The following is a 13,795-nucleotide window of genomic DNA, read 5'->3' on the forward strand; positions in this document are numbered from 1 at the left end:
TTAGCAACAAAATTTCCAACACCGGCTCTAAAGAAGGAGTTTGCATTACTGCGAAATCATAAGCAAATATTTCGAATTTGAAAATGAAATGAAATCTTTAAGTTTTACGTCCCACGGTTATGCCGGTTAGGCTAAAGGAGACGGTGATAATGAGAAATGAATGAAATGGTGGAATGAAGAAAGTGGGAGGAAACGGAAGAACCCCGAGAAAACCCACGCACACGGTGTTTGTCCACCACAAAGTTCACTTGGCAGGGGCTGGGATCGAACCCGGGTCCCCAAGCACCAGAGGTGAACGCTCTACCACTGAGCCACCGCGGCCCCAATTTCGAATTTGCTGGAAGATTTAGGTAAGAAGAAATGTTCTTACTAAACTGTGCTCTTTGGTAGTTAGTTAAAAACTCAAAATCTCACTTTGTACTCCTGGCAACAAATTAACTTGCTTACAGCTTACCTGGATCACATCCATATCATCACTCATTTCCTGAACAATTTCGGAAGCTTTTATCCCTAGAATGGGAGTATGAGATTTTAAGAATTGTTCTTTGTTGTAAAATCACTTATGCTCCTTTTAAACGCCATTTTCTCGCTATGATATGTACGATTTTATTTATTAATTAAGTACTTTGACTTAAAGGGGATTTCAATCGGTCCAAAAAAAAATCACATTTGTTCGATTTAATTCCATCCATTTTTAAGAATATCCGGATCTTTAAAGGAAAGGGCTAGTCAAGTTATATACGTATATACATTGAGAAAAATAACATATTGGAATTTAGCGTCTCGTTCAGCACCATTCAGGTTATATGAGACGTGGACCAGAGTTTAATGTAGGATTCGCACCACATAAGCTTCCACTGGGAATAAAAAAGTACATACGTAATATGTATGCATATATGTATTTTACATATGTACACGCATATTATATATATATATACATATATATAAAACATGCTTTGAATAACATGTATATTGTAAGGTTCTCTCACGCACAGCAACCATGTTTTTACTACGAATACGTATTCTTACGTACACACACAAACAATAGCAGACGATGGAAGGAGACAACCACGAAGAGGATTCGGGAAAACCACGAAGAGGATTTGGGAAATCCACGAAGGCCGACCTTCCCTCATGGGTTCTTCCAAAAAGAAGACGTCTATAAAAGAAGACTACGAGACGAAGAAACTATCAGAGTTTATCACTCACGTATTAACATCTTCTCCTGGGGCTGCCATTCACAAAGGAGTAATGCCTGTTTAAGACCATTGTGTATTTATCTGTGTTCCGAGGCCAATTTCTGTGTGCCGAGGAAATTTATTATACACTGAAAACATTTAGAGATTTACAAAACTTTGTAAAAGAAACTATTAGAAACTTTATTTTTATAATAACAAGTGATCGGTTTATGTCCCTAATTCGTTATTTACCAGTCTACCAATACAACACTGTAATATAAAATAAAAATAAAAAATATTTCATCCTTATAAATCCCCAACCAGGGACATCCACTGGAGAACAAACGAACTTAACTCTCTTTTATACTTTGTCTTCTGTTGCTAGAGTAACGCCTCAAGTCACTCGTTCAAACAAAAAATGAATTGTTCTACAGCTATTCCTGGAATTCGTACGCTAACTACTGTTGCTTGGTGTTAGCGAGGCAAAGTTTTCAATAGAAACTAAACTTTAAATTATATTTTCAACATATTTACTTGTAATTATGCTCATAATTTTATTTTTTGCGATACACATAATCTAAAAATAAATAAATAAATAAATAAAAAAGCTAAATCCTAACTACTCTTCTCCACCAATATTACTGTGGTTATTTATAGTACATCGTTAATACAAATGTATTATTAAGTAACATACGAGCATTTAATAATGATATTTGCATAATTCTCACCTTTCAGTCTTCGTCATTGCCTTATGCACCTGAGGCAGCTCCTTCAGCGTGAGTTCTGTTGTTACGTCTGATGTGGTGGTGTCATTGTTGGTTCCTTCTTCCTCTTCATAACCAGCTTCTTCTGCATCTTCCTCTGCTGCTTCCGGCTTTTCCTCTTGAACAGTGTTGTTTTCATTTCCCTCTTTCTGTTTACTTAGTTCTTCGTCATTCAGCATGGAGGATAAACTGGAACCATTCATGCTGCTAAGATCACTACCAGATTCCTCACCTTGCAGGAGCTGAAAAGATATTACAGATATCAAATAAAGAAATCAGGACTTTAGCACTATATTTGTAGTTCCATTCGCGAGCAGTTCCGGTGGATATTGAAATTTATTTATTTATTGCAAAATTCGTTCTTAACAATGAAGCTGATTTACGAGATTTTTTTCTTTCATATGAACTGGAACGAGTAATTGCTTTCTTCGCCTGCTCGCGATTCACAGTGGGTACTTAAATTTCTCTGTTGCCTTCCTCAGTTCATTTCAATTTTAAAAGCGTACAAAATCATGCCAATAAGACCTACAGATCATACAAGCGTTAAGTGAGAACTGAGCTACGTCGTGGCATTCACATACATCAAACGCACTCTGTTTCGTATCGCATGATCTGTCAACAAGTCACAACCGTTTCAGTGGTTAATGATATTTTACTGATTTCTTCAACTCTAGTTAAATGTCCCTTGCTTTTCCAAAATGAAAAAAAAAATGAAATCTTTAAGTTTAACGTCCCACGGTTATGCCGGTTAGGCTAAAGGAGACGGTGATAATGAGAAATGAGTGAAATGGTGTAATGAAGAAAGTGGGAGGAAACGGGAGAACCCCGAGAAAACCCACGAGCACGGTGTTTGTCCACCACAAAGTCCACACCTTTTCCAAAATGAATTTGAATAAAACACTGAACTGCTGAACAAGACTGTGCTATTCATAAAAATAAATACTTTACATGTTACGTTTTGATCTTCTAAATTAACCTAAAGTATTTATTTTTATGAATAGTACAGTCTTGTTTCAGCAGTTCAGTGTTTTATTTCTGTTCTTATTTGCAAGACGTGCAGTAATGCTGTTAAAATGAATTTGCATTACATAAAAATTTTAAATTATTTACATTAAACTTGCATATAAGCAAAGTTAATTTTCACGAAGTAAGGAACATTTAAACAGATGTCAAGAAAAAAATAGTAAAGTCAAGCCACTAGAAGTCCAGCTCATTTCAAAGAAAATAGAAAAATAATTCCCCATAGAAATCAATGGAATAACAAAACAAAGATGGTGTTAAATGATGTAAAATAGAAAAATAATTTCCCATGGAAACCTATGAGCTAAAAACAAAGATAGCGTTAAACCATGTAAAACACAAAAATAATTTCCCATGGAAATCAATGGGCTAAAAAAACAGACAGCGTTAAACCATGTAAAACAGAAAAATAATTTCCCATGGAAATAAACGGGGTAAAAAACAAAGATGGCGTTAAACCATGTAAAACAGAAAAGTAATTTCCCATGAAAATCAATGGGTTAAAAAACAATGATGTTAAATCGTGTAAAACAGAAAAATAGTTCCCTATGAAAATCAATGGGCTAAAAACAAAGATAGTGTTAAAACATGCATGTCGACCAATCTTACATCACAGCAGAAATTGATGATTTCGGCACGTTCTGCTGCCGCCTTTTATAAAGCCGTTATCACGCATATATTAGGAAATTTTACGCATGATAAAATGAAATATCAAAACCAGAATTTAACAGCATACTACAAACTCTACGAAAGAAAATTCAGCTATGTACGGTTTCTTCGAACATTTATTTCAGTAAAAACATAATATGAAAGATATACCCATTTTCCATAAATCATTGCAGATTGAATTGAATAGTTTATTTTAATATGCAACAAACATCCAAATCTTAATACATATACGTAAAATTTAAACGAAGATGTAAGTAGCTTAGAAGTTGATTTCTTTCTACCATTAACTTTGTTACATACGATTTTATAAGATGTGTATACTATTTGCTTCTATGATTTAACAGCATTTATAAACACTGAACTAAGAAAACGCAACCATTGAACTATTGCAAGATTTTCTTAATGTTGAACATTAATTATTTTAGATTATTATTGTCCATCACGTGTTTGGTTTATTCAGGTATTCCTTTTAATACTTCTTCAGGATGGTTTTATATATCACATTAAATTCAAAATAAATGGATCAATTTTAATACAATTTGCTGAAATTAAACATGTAATTTAATTTAATTAAGTTTTATTTTAAATGATACTACGTCAAAAGTACTTGACAAGCGTGCGTATTTTAGTGAAAAAAAAAAATAAATAAAAATAACGAGACTTCAAATCATAGCCCTAAAGTCTCGTACATAGTGGTTTCTTTAATCGACTACCTAATGTTTCGTCTCTTTAAAATTTTTCAATACAAATCTAGGAACAAAAAATAATTTAACTAAACTGTAGGTAAAAAGGCTTTTGAAAGAGAGTAGCTTTCAGATTCTTATTTGAATATTAATGTTCAGTTCACGTAAACTACTTTTCTAGTATGGTGAGTCGGATACTGCTGCTACAGATAGCTTTACATACTACAGCTAAAACTCATTCATTGTGCCCCAGCGTTACTGTTAAAATTCTTCATCTTACTGTCCGTGCACTAACGACTGTAACTACTACTTACTTGGAAGTACGTGTGTTGATAATAATAATAGACCTAAATGTGTAATAAATTATGTAAATTGGATATTTAATATAGGGCGGCCATTGTAGCAGCTGTTAGGAAATATGTTCCTACAAATGCTAAAAACAAAATTCTACTTAAAATAAAAATTAAGATTTATTATTCTTTCACAACTACAATTCTGACTTATTCTAAACCTGTTAACTTATAATTCAGAAGATATTTCCACGCACGTCTCGTACTTTTCACTTTGTGGAAGAAGGGACTAAAATAAAACTAGCCACAAATAATCTTCGTTGCAAGTAAAAATAATTTGAACAGCACTACTAAAACTTCCAAAACGTTATGACTAGTTTCACCTTAATTTTGAAGAATCTTTCAACCAAAATAATGTTTCAGTTTACGGTACTGCCCAAGATTTACTAATCAGCAAGCATCCGGGATAAGTTGTAGCACTAATGAATGAATTTTCTTTCACAATTTCAGGCCAATCCTTACTTTTGGACTTTACTAATTACATTTCAGATGTATAACGTTCTAATGTAGTTCTAATAAAAGCAACGAAACAGCAAAATATATGCAGGAGCGGAGATTACGTATGACTCATTTTCATTTTAAAACACCAACTACCTAGTTTCAACCCTAGGCGTTCAGTAAAGCGGAGGTTCACATGCCTGTTTCTATAGCAACGATACATTAAAACACACACAAATGTAACATATACAAAACTACAAATATATGTTACTATCCGAATATTTTTAATAATTATCGAAGTTTCTGGGAAAATAATTTTAAAAATGCTTATCGAAATTAATGAACTCGAATATTTACATTAGAACACTAAAATAATATGAATTCACAGAATTTAGAAGAATTTCTCTAAAAATATACATTTCGATAGATAACAAACTTGATCATTAATATCACTACGCCCAACACAAGCTAGTTAAGTAACGACATGATTAACTAATGGACGCAAACGAAAACTTGGAAAAACTGAATAAACAGGGTATTAAAATTATACGAAACCTACAACAAAATACGGTAATATTATATAAAAAAATAACACTGTAGGAAAAATTAAAAACGAGATTCCTACACGACGTTTTGAAACAAAATATACTGATTATATATATATATATATATATATATATATATATATATATATATATATATATATATATATATAATATATATATATATATATATATATATATATATATATATATATATATATATATATATATATATATATATATATATATATATATATAATCTGCCAACAGTCATAGTCTGTGCCAGGAAAAACAGGTAGGTCTTTGTCAGTAATTTAGAATTAAGGTGTGTTTGTGTGTGTTAATGTAATTTACATTTTAATGTGTGTTAATGTAATTTAAAGATGGGATGCTGTCAATCATCATGGTATAAGTTACACCAACTTATGTTCAAAATAAATCTACACACTCCAAGGCTGTTGAAAAAGAAAAGAAAAGAGCGTTGGTTACCCATTTCTGCTGACAATTGTACAACAATTTATAAAATACCACTACTTATTATCCCATGAAAATGTCTAAATCACCATTCTATAAAAGTCGAACACATAGGGTGGAGGTACCGTTTATGGCCACCCACCATAACCCTTATGGCTACTTTCATGTTATTAGTCCTTTATTAAGCTTCATGCTGTCTTCATTCAATCGAAACAAAGCTTATTGAAAGCAGTAGACTTTAAACAACAGATTTAGTCAGTACGCATTGTGAATCTAATGAATATGGACATGCTGTTACATTTTGTGTGTTGTGATGCACAGAATTCTCCAATTTCTTGTGAAATTTCTTAAGAGTTTTGAGTTTTACAAAAAAATTGTAGAAAATTAATCTGCTGGCCTAGAAAGTAGATACTTAGTGCCCTGGTAAGAAAAAAAACTATATTTCCTTTATAATGCTATCGTAACTGCCAGAATCTCAAACCACAACAAATAAATGCAATTGCTATTAGTGGGTCGGAATATCCCGTGAGCAACCAGTTATGGCCAGTAGGTGGCTTAAGTGGTTTCATACTTGTTACTGTTTATGGCCACCTTTTGCAACTGTGATAATAATTTAATTGTTTATTAATAAAAATAACAAAAACAGTTTTTATTCACATTATAACATATTTTTGCTGTAAGTCTAAGTAGGCAAATCCACTAATAGGCCTAAATATTAACTTTAAATTACTAAATAAAAGATACACGTATTTTGACATTTAAAAAATTCTTAATCCTACCTCATCATATAATGGAACGAAACATAACAGTCCTAGCCCACTACACTAGGTATAAAATACTGTTAGCCTATATGTAAACTTAATGAAATCACTCCGTGTGAGAGTACAAGTATGTTGGTGTAATATTGAACAAAATATCAAATTTAGAGTATGATATTCGATGTTTCAAATGTGTGGACTGAAAGAGTTGACTGAATTGACTTTAAGTTCAGTGTTTCTTTCAGCAGCGAGGCTGTATGAGACGTGGATCTACTGATTAACGTGGAATCCGAACCACATAAGCTCCCGGCGGGAATCGAACCAGGGTTTCCTCATGCCAAAGGCGCGTACGCTAACCACTTAGTCACGAAAGAGCTTGTGTGGACACAAAGAAAGCACAGTTTGTAATCATTGAGAATGATATATCACAAGTGCATATTTTGAACACTATTGATAAATTGCCAGAACCAAGCCTTAAAGAACGGAATTGAATAGTGGTATATTCAATAGTGGTGGAATTGAATTATTTCCTGGAGTATAAAAACAGTTGAAAAACACTACAGCACTGATATTGTTGTATGCTTGACTAGTTTTGACCTACATGTTAAGATGTTATTCTCTTAGGCAATTTTTATTACAGATAAAGTTGCAAACTATATAAAATATACATATCTAAGTGCTAAAGATAAATGCATTTTGTAACGTAGCCTATATGTAACTTAAGCATTCAGACATAAGTAGGCAAGAGCCGTATACCTAGGCTAATTTCATGTCATAAGTAAATGATCTTTAATGTCCTTTTACTTAATAGAACTTAATTTGGAAGTTGATTTTTTTTTTTATATATTTATTTTGAGTGGCCATACGTGGGGGAAAAAGGTAGCCATAACCGGTACCTCCACCTAGTCCTAAATTGTTTTGGCACTGCTTCCACAGACAGTTCTAGCGATTATGGCTTTTTTTTTTCTTTTCAAATTTTCCATGTTGGCTGGCTTACACTCACTAAGTTTAGGTTAGCTGAATTGAACTGATTTGATTTTAGTGTCTCTTTCAGCAGCGAGGCTACATGCAACGTGGACATACAACTTTACGTGGGATCTAAACCACATGAGCTCCCACCGAGAATCGAACTCAAGTCTCCCACGTTTAAGTTTAGGTTAGGTTAGGTATCATTATCTCTAAATTTTTATTTTGTTGTCTACTACAATTTGATTGGCTGCTAGGTTAGGTTAGGTATGCAAACTATTTTGTAAAACCGCCTGCGCTTTTTTGTTTTTTTCTGTCACTACACTACTTTAAATTTACTGGTGAATTATTTCCTAGAGCTGACACTAAGCATTGACAATCAGCACGAAAGCGAAGCCAGTGCAAAAATGTCTCTCAAATATAAGTGCAATCACTTGTATCACAACGTATTCGTGTAGCTAGTAGAACTAGCAAAGTAATTATATTTTCTATGATCTGAATGTATTTAAATACACTAATTATTTTGTGATGGAATACAACATGCCAGTATCAGGGTAGGATTATTTCGTTTTGTTATAAAAGTACAAAGCAGAAAATATCAATTTTACAGAATGTGTTAAGCAAACACACTGAAATTAAAATATGCCAGTATTCTGAAAGCAATATTTTGTTAAAATAAGACACTGTTATAGCCAAGGAAAATATGAAATATAAAATGGCCCTAATTTGCAGGCGTTAAAAGAGTCAAATCTTTCAACTCCAGGGAATTAATGTTCGTGACTTTTAAAATGCTACCGTGTAATCAGTGCCCAAGCATAAAATCAGTATTGAATATTCATAATAATGTAAACAGCTGTTTTTTTAAATACTGTCATGTGTCTGTACGAAACAAATGTTACTCTCCCTATTATTATCTTAGAAATAAAATATTGAAGTAGATAAGAAAAAAATTAAATCTATTTATAATATGCTTCCTTTAGCGACTATGAACACTGTAACATGCAATCTATTTCATAAGCACCTTGCAATGCTGTATTTGCATTCAAATTATTGAAGAGCAATTTAAAGGTTCCTCCTTGATCTGCAATGCGACTATCACAACATGCTCTTCCAAAATAAATATTGTTTGTAGCATTGAAATATCACTTCAAATGCATAACTAGTTGAGCCTTTCACTAGCTACCTGCTCCATCCTAAGTTATTCAGTTAATCCTATCTCTTCATCGTTAAATACATCCACAATCTACAGACGATCGTGCACTAACACTTTTTCTCTCCGTTTTTCGTACGGAGGGATTCCCATAAGTCAACTTCAATAACAAATGCCTGCCGCATCCCGCTGACTGCGGTGTCGAGGTACTGACGTAATGAGAGTCGATGCTGTAAAAAGGAAATTGTCACGTTTACCTCCCCTTTTGCCCCTTTCCCTTCCTTGAAAGATTGTGTTAATTCATCAGGTGTACCACAAGTACAATATTAGAATAAAATACAAGGTTTATTTTTTTCTGCGACTGGCGTGATTCGATGTGATTGCGTATGACTCAGTATAGAAAAGTAGACAGGGGAAAAAATATAAGTGGCTGCTGAGAGCCGTGATTGTGTGTTTCTATTAAGTGCAGCAGAACCTTCTAAAGTTATCAGCAAGAATTTGAAATAATGACTTCTTATATCGCGTACGTATGCACATTTCCATTAAAAATATTTGTAAGAAAAACAATTACAGCAAGAAATAGATATCATTAGCTACAACATTGATTAGGTTGTGAAATCAATAAACAAAACGTCCTACAGGTTGACATGAAATATGCATGCAAATAAAGGGAAATACAGTATTTCATCGACTTTTTTTTTTAATCACGCAACTGTCATTGCAATATGAGCTACTTACAAAATATATATATATATATATATATATATATATATATATATATATATATATATATATATATATATATATATATATATATATATATATTAAAGGAAAACTCGTCGTTACATCATATCTTTAAATACATTTGAAGGAATGAAAGTTTATTATAGTGAAACAGTTATTTAACAGAGTCTTTATTAAGTGGAAACCTATCTTGAATATTGACATTTTCTCTACGGTTCCATAAATCAGTGGCGGCCAGTGAGAGTTGTCACATCGTAAAATATATATATATATATATATATATATATATATATATATATATATATATATATATATATATATATATATATATATATATTATTGCTACAAGCTAAGAGAAGAAACCTTAAGTAATATTTTAGTATTTGTATACAACAGTTAAAACATTAGATAAACTTTCTCTCCCTAATTACAGTAACTAACGAATTATAATAGCTGTAAACTTATAATTTTTACTGATGTGACTTCCCTCACGAGGAGCCACTGCCTTAAGAACTTGAGCGCCACTTCACGACCATGAAACAGACGCTTACGCAGGGGCGGACCAAGGGCTGGGCGACAGCCCGGAGCGCCAAGTCAGGGGGCGTCAAAACGAGCCTCTAGAAGAAAATTTTAAAACGTGTTTTCTGCTGACTTTTTGGTTTATATTCTTGTACAGTAGCGTCAATTACGTCATCTTTTTTTTTTCACTTTACTATGGAAGAAGATAGTTCCATAGTACCAGAGGGGGGGCGTATCGATAAATGGAGACATGGCATGTAGAAGGAGTAGAGGGGGAATTGGTATTGCTTATAGCGGACCATGTTCTTTTTGAACTTTCCCCATGCAATGAATGTTACTGGATTTTGCATGTTTCTCTTGTAGAATGACTCCTGATGTTACTGATATAACAAAACTATTTACAATATAGCAGTAATCATGTCACCATTAGTAGTATTCAATATATGCTGTTCGATATTGTTTTTGTTTATACATGTCGGTACATAAATAATATTAATAATAAAAACACAATGCAATTGATACCGTGTGTATATTTCTAAGTACTAAATATACCTATATCGTGTATTTGAGTATTAATTTTATTTTTTTTAAAAAAAAGACTAAAATATTAAAATCACTGTAATAAAATGTAAAATATAGGCTAAAGACTAGGGAGGGGGCATCAAAAAGTTATTTTGCTTGGATGAAAATTTTGACTTGGTCCGCCCCTGACCCTATGCATATATGTCATCGAATATAATACATACTGTAAGTTGTGTATAGAATATGCTATTTCATTTTGGTTTTGAGTTAAACTCCCCTTTTCAGCATCATGGTGGCCATATGAAACATAGGTATATGCCCAGGGATGTACGCAGGGGGTGGGTCCTGGGGGTCCGGACTCCCCCCCACTGAAATTTCGACTTTAGTGTAAATTTATCCTAATTTAGGGGCAATTTTAGGAATTTCAATATAAGATATCCTCATATTGAGTTTGGACTCCCCGAAATAAATTTTTGCGTACGCTACTGTATATGCTTACAGTTTAACATCGTATTGAAAACACACGAACTTTGACAGGGAATTCAACCCGGGTCTCCCGGACCTAAGGCTCATATGCTACTTTTACAGCCACGAAAAGAAAATGAAAAATACAAATCTTTCAGGTTTACATCCCAATGGTGTGTCCTGTAGGCTAAAGAAGACAGAAAATTTATGAAAGTGAATGATTATGAAAGGAGGGATAGGTGAAGGGGCAGATATACTGTTTTGGAAACTGTTGATTTTATTATTATTATTATTATTATTATTATTATTATTATTATTATTATTATTATTATTATTATTATTATTATTTATATCGAAAATAATAGTTTATATTATTTGACCTACATTACAATATAACAGTTCTGCAGGTAGTCGGGGTGTGAACGTTAGCAGGGATCAACCACCCACTTGCTAGATTTGCCACGAGATGAGACGGACTACTTGTCTCGTCTCGTTTTCAAGACGAGACAGTTTTTAAATTTATTTTTAAAATTTTAACTTGGAATAAATGATTTGCCTTCGAAATGTATACCAGCGTTTATTATTTCAAATGAGAACTATCCTACAATTTTTTTTTTTTTTTTTTTTAAATGATTCTTACAAACAGCTTTCATTTCCATTTTTCAATCGATTCAAGTTTAATTATTTTGTGATAGTGCTCCAGCTTCAAGTACAATGTTAAACAATTCATCTAGATCAGTGTTTCAGAAGATTTCATTCCGGGGGCTCGTGAGGATATCTATGTATAAAAATCCTGTTATAGAAGAAAAAGTTCTCTTAATGGCAGTTTCATCAGTAACTAACCATTGTTTCATGGTCTTTCTCGTTCCTAACATAGATAGAAACGTGTCAGCCTTTTTCGATACTGAGTTTTGAAAGGATGCTGGTTTGACAATAAAATTTAGTTTTCTAATTGTTTTATGATGTTATTCGAACGTAAGAAATTTTAGAAATCGGAAAGTCATATAGGCCTCATTTGTTGAAGTGGCGTCAGAGAGGGTTGTAACTTGTGGAGGACAGGGGGTGCAACTACCCTCAGGGAAGGCGCTTGAGGGGAGCCCGTTTTAAGACAAAATTTCATTACTCCATATACGATACGAACATGAAATTATAATTGTTGTAAGGAAAATAACATTGGCAAGATTTGTCACTGCCTTTCTTCTGGTCAGATGCGCGCGCTTAGGAAAGTTGACTCTTAAGGCATAAAACCTAAATAAAGAAAGATATCGATCTGCAATTTGTTTTAAAAAATAACTTCAATCATTTCTCAACCTTTTTGCGCTTTGCATCCCCACCTAACCTGAAAAATAAAAGTTTCTCACTAGTCAACTTTTTAGATATTGAATTGCAATAGTGTACGCACTTTCTCTTACATTTTATTTTTTTATTTTAAAATTTGAAAAGTTTTTTTGAATGCAAACTTTTCCAACATTGACACCAAATGTGGTGTTAATGCCTGTTTAAGTTTCAACTTTGTATCTCTTAGAGTTCCGAACTTATGACGTGATACATTTAACGCGACGTTAGAATTTGCCATTAGTAAGATTTGACTGTTTCAATTTATTTCAATACTTGAAAATTCTTCTTGATATGGGAAAAACAGATTATTGGATAGAGAATACAATGTTCTTCAATAACCTATCCATATCTAGTAAAAAAAAAAAAAAAAAAAAAAACTTTCTAAAATTCAGGCTAAGTTTGGCAACAATGGGCATAAGGAAAAGCATTGCCATTTACTCCTGTACTGCAATCTAAGGGTGAGACGCTCTATACGAGAGAGCTTCGTTATTTTCTTTCGATGCATCATGGTGGCATCTCCACTTTCGTTTCCATTTAGATGAGGGTGTTTAAAGGAGCACTATTAACCAATAGATGGCAGCACCTTTTTCGTATATTTTGTATGGAGAAGCAATTAGTGGCGGATCTAGAAGGTAAAAACTGCGGGGGCGGCCAAAACCCAGACTATGGTATGTGTATCATGAGTTTACACTAAATTTCAAAACACACACACACACACACACACACACATATATATATATATATATATATATATATATATATATATATATATATATGTGTGTGTGTGTGTGTGTGTGATAGCTTAAATTATTTTTGTCACTCAAACACTGGAGGCAATATTCAAAATGATTCAATCAAATTCAAAACAAATTTTCGAGCAGTTATATACTAGTATATAGTATACATATTTCTGAAGAGTAAAATTAAATGTTCTTAAAAATGAATGAAACAACAAAATGGAAAACTACACGGATGATTCCCTGATTTGATGACTCTCTGATTTAATGACTCAATTTGCTTTGAAGCAAAGTGTGAATATTGATCTCTTGAACTGGATTGAGTTATTGTGAATATTGTCTGTCCAAACGATTAGATTGATTAAGTAAGGTTTAATGGGAACGTTAGCGTATAGAGTATACATTAGAAATATAGGGAAAACGTGCTGCTATCTATTAGCGATAGGGAACCTCTTACAGGGGTGCACCCCCGAAAGTG

General features: G+C 32.9%; 2 protein-coding genes across 7 annotated transcripts in view; one reads left to right on the forward strand and one right to left on the reverse strand.

Moving 5' to 3' along the window:
• The window catches only part of TTLL5 (Tubulin tyrosine ligase-like 5), a 462,868-nt gene that overhangs the window by 331,192 nt on the left and 117,881 nt on the right, over positions 1-13,795 (reverse strand). For 4 of the 6 annotated variants that reach the window (XM_081730322.1, XM_081730323.1, XM_081730327.1 and 1 more), the window contains one exon: positions 1,907-2,184. In XM_081730322.1, coding sequence (XP_081586448.1) covers positions 1,907-2,184 — 278 coding nt within the window. Of the gene's footprint in view, positions 1-1,906; positions 2,185-8,863; positions 9,186-13,795 lie in introns of those variants that run through there. The other 2 variants (XM_081730325.1, XM_081730324.1) reach the window with 2 other exon arrangements.
• LOC145664026 (uridine diphosphate glucose pyrophosphatase NUDT22-like) overlaps positions 9,276-13,795 on the forward strand; it is a 140,973-nt gene continuing 136,453 nt past the window's right edge. Inside the window, exon 1 of the mRNA XM_081730328.1 lies at positions 9,276-9,515. Within this exon, the coding sequence (XP_081586454.1) occupies positions 9,499-9,515 (17 nt within the window). The 5' untranslated portion in view covers positions 9,276-9,498. The remainder of the gene's footprint in view (positions 9,516-13,795) is intronic.

This window comes from Thermobia domestica, chromosome 11 (genome assembly GCF_964235325.1).
Source record: "Thermobia domestica chromosome 11, izTheDome1.hap1.1, whole genome shotgun sequence".
Classification (NCBI taxonomy): Eukaryota; Metazoa; Arthropoda; class Insecta; order Zygentoma; family Lepismatidae; genus Thermobia; species Thermobia domestica.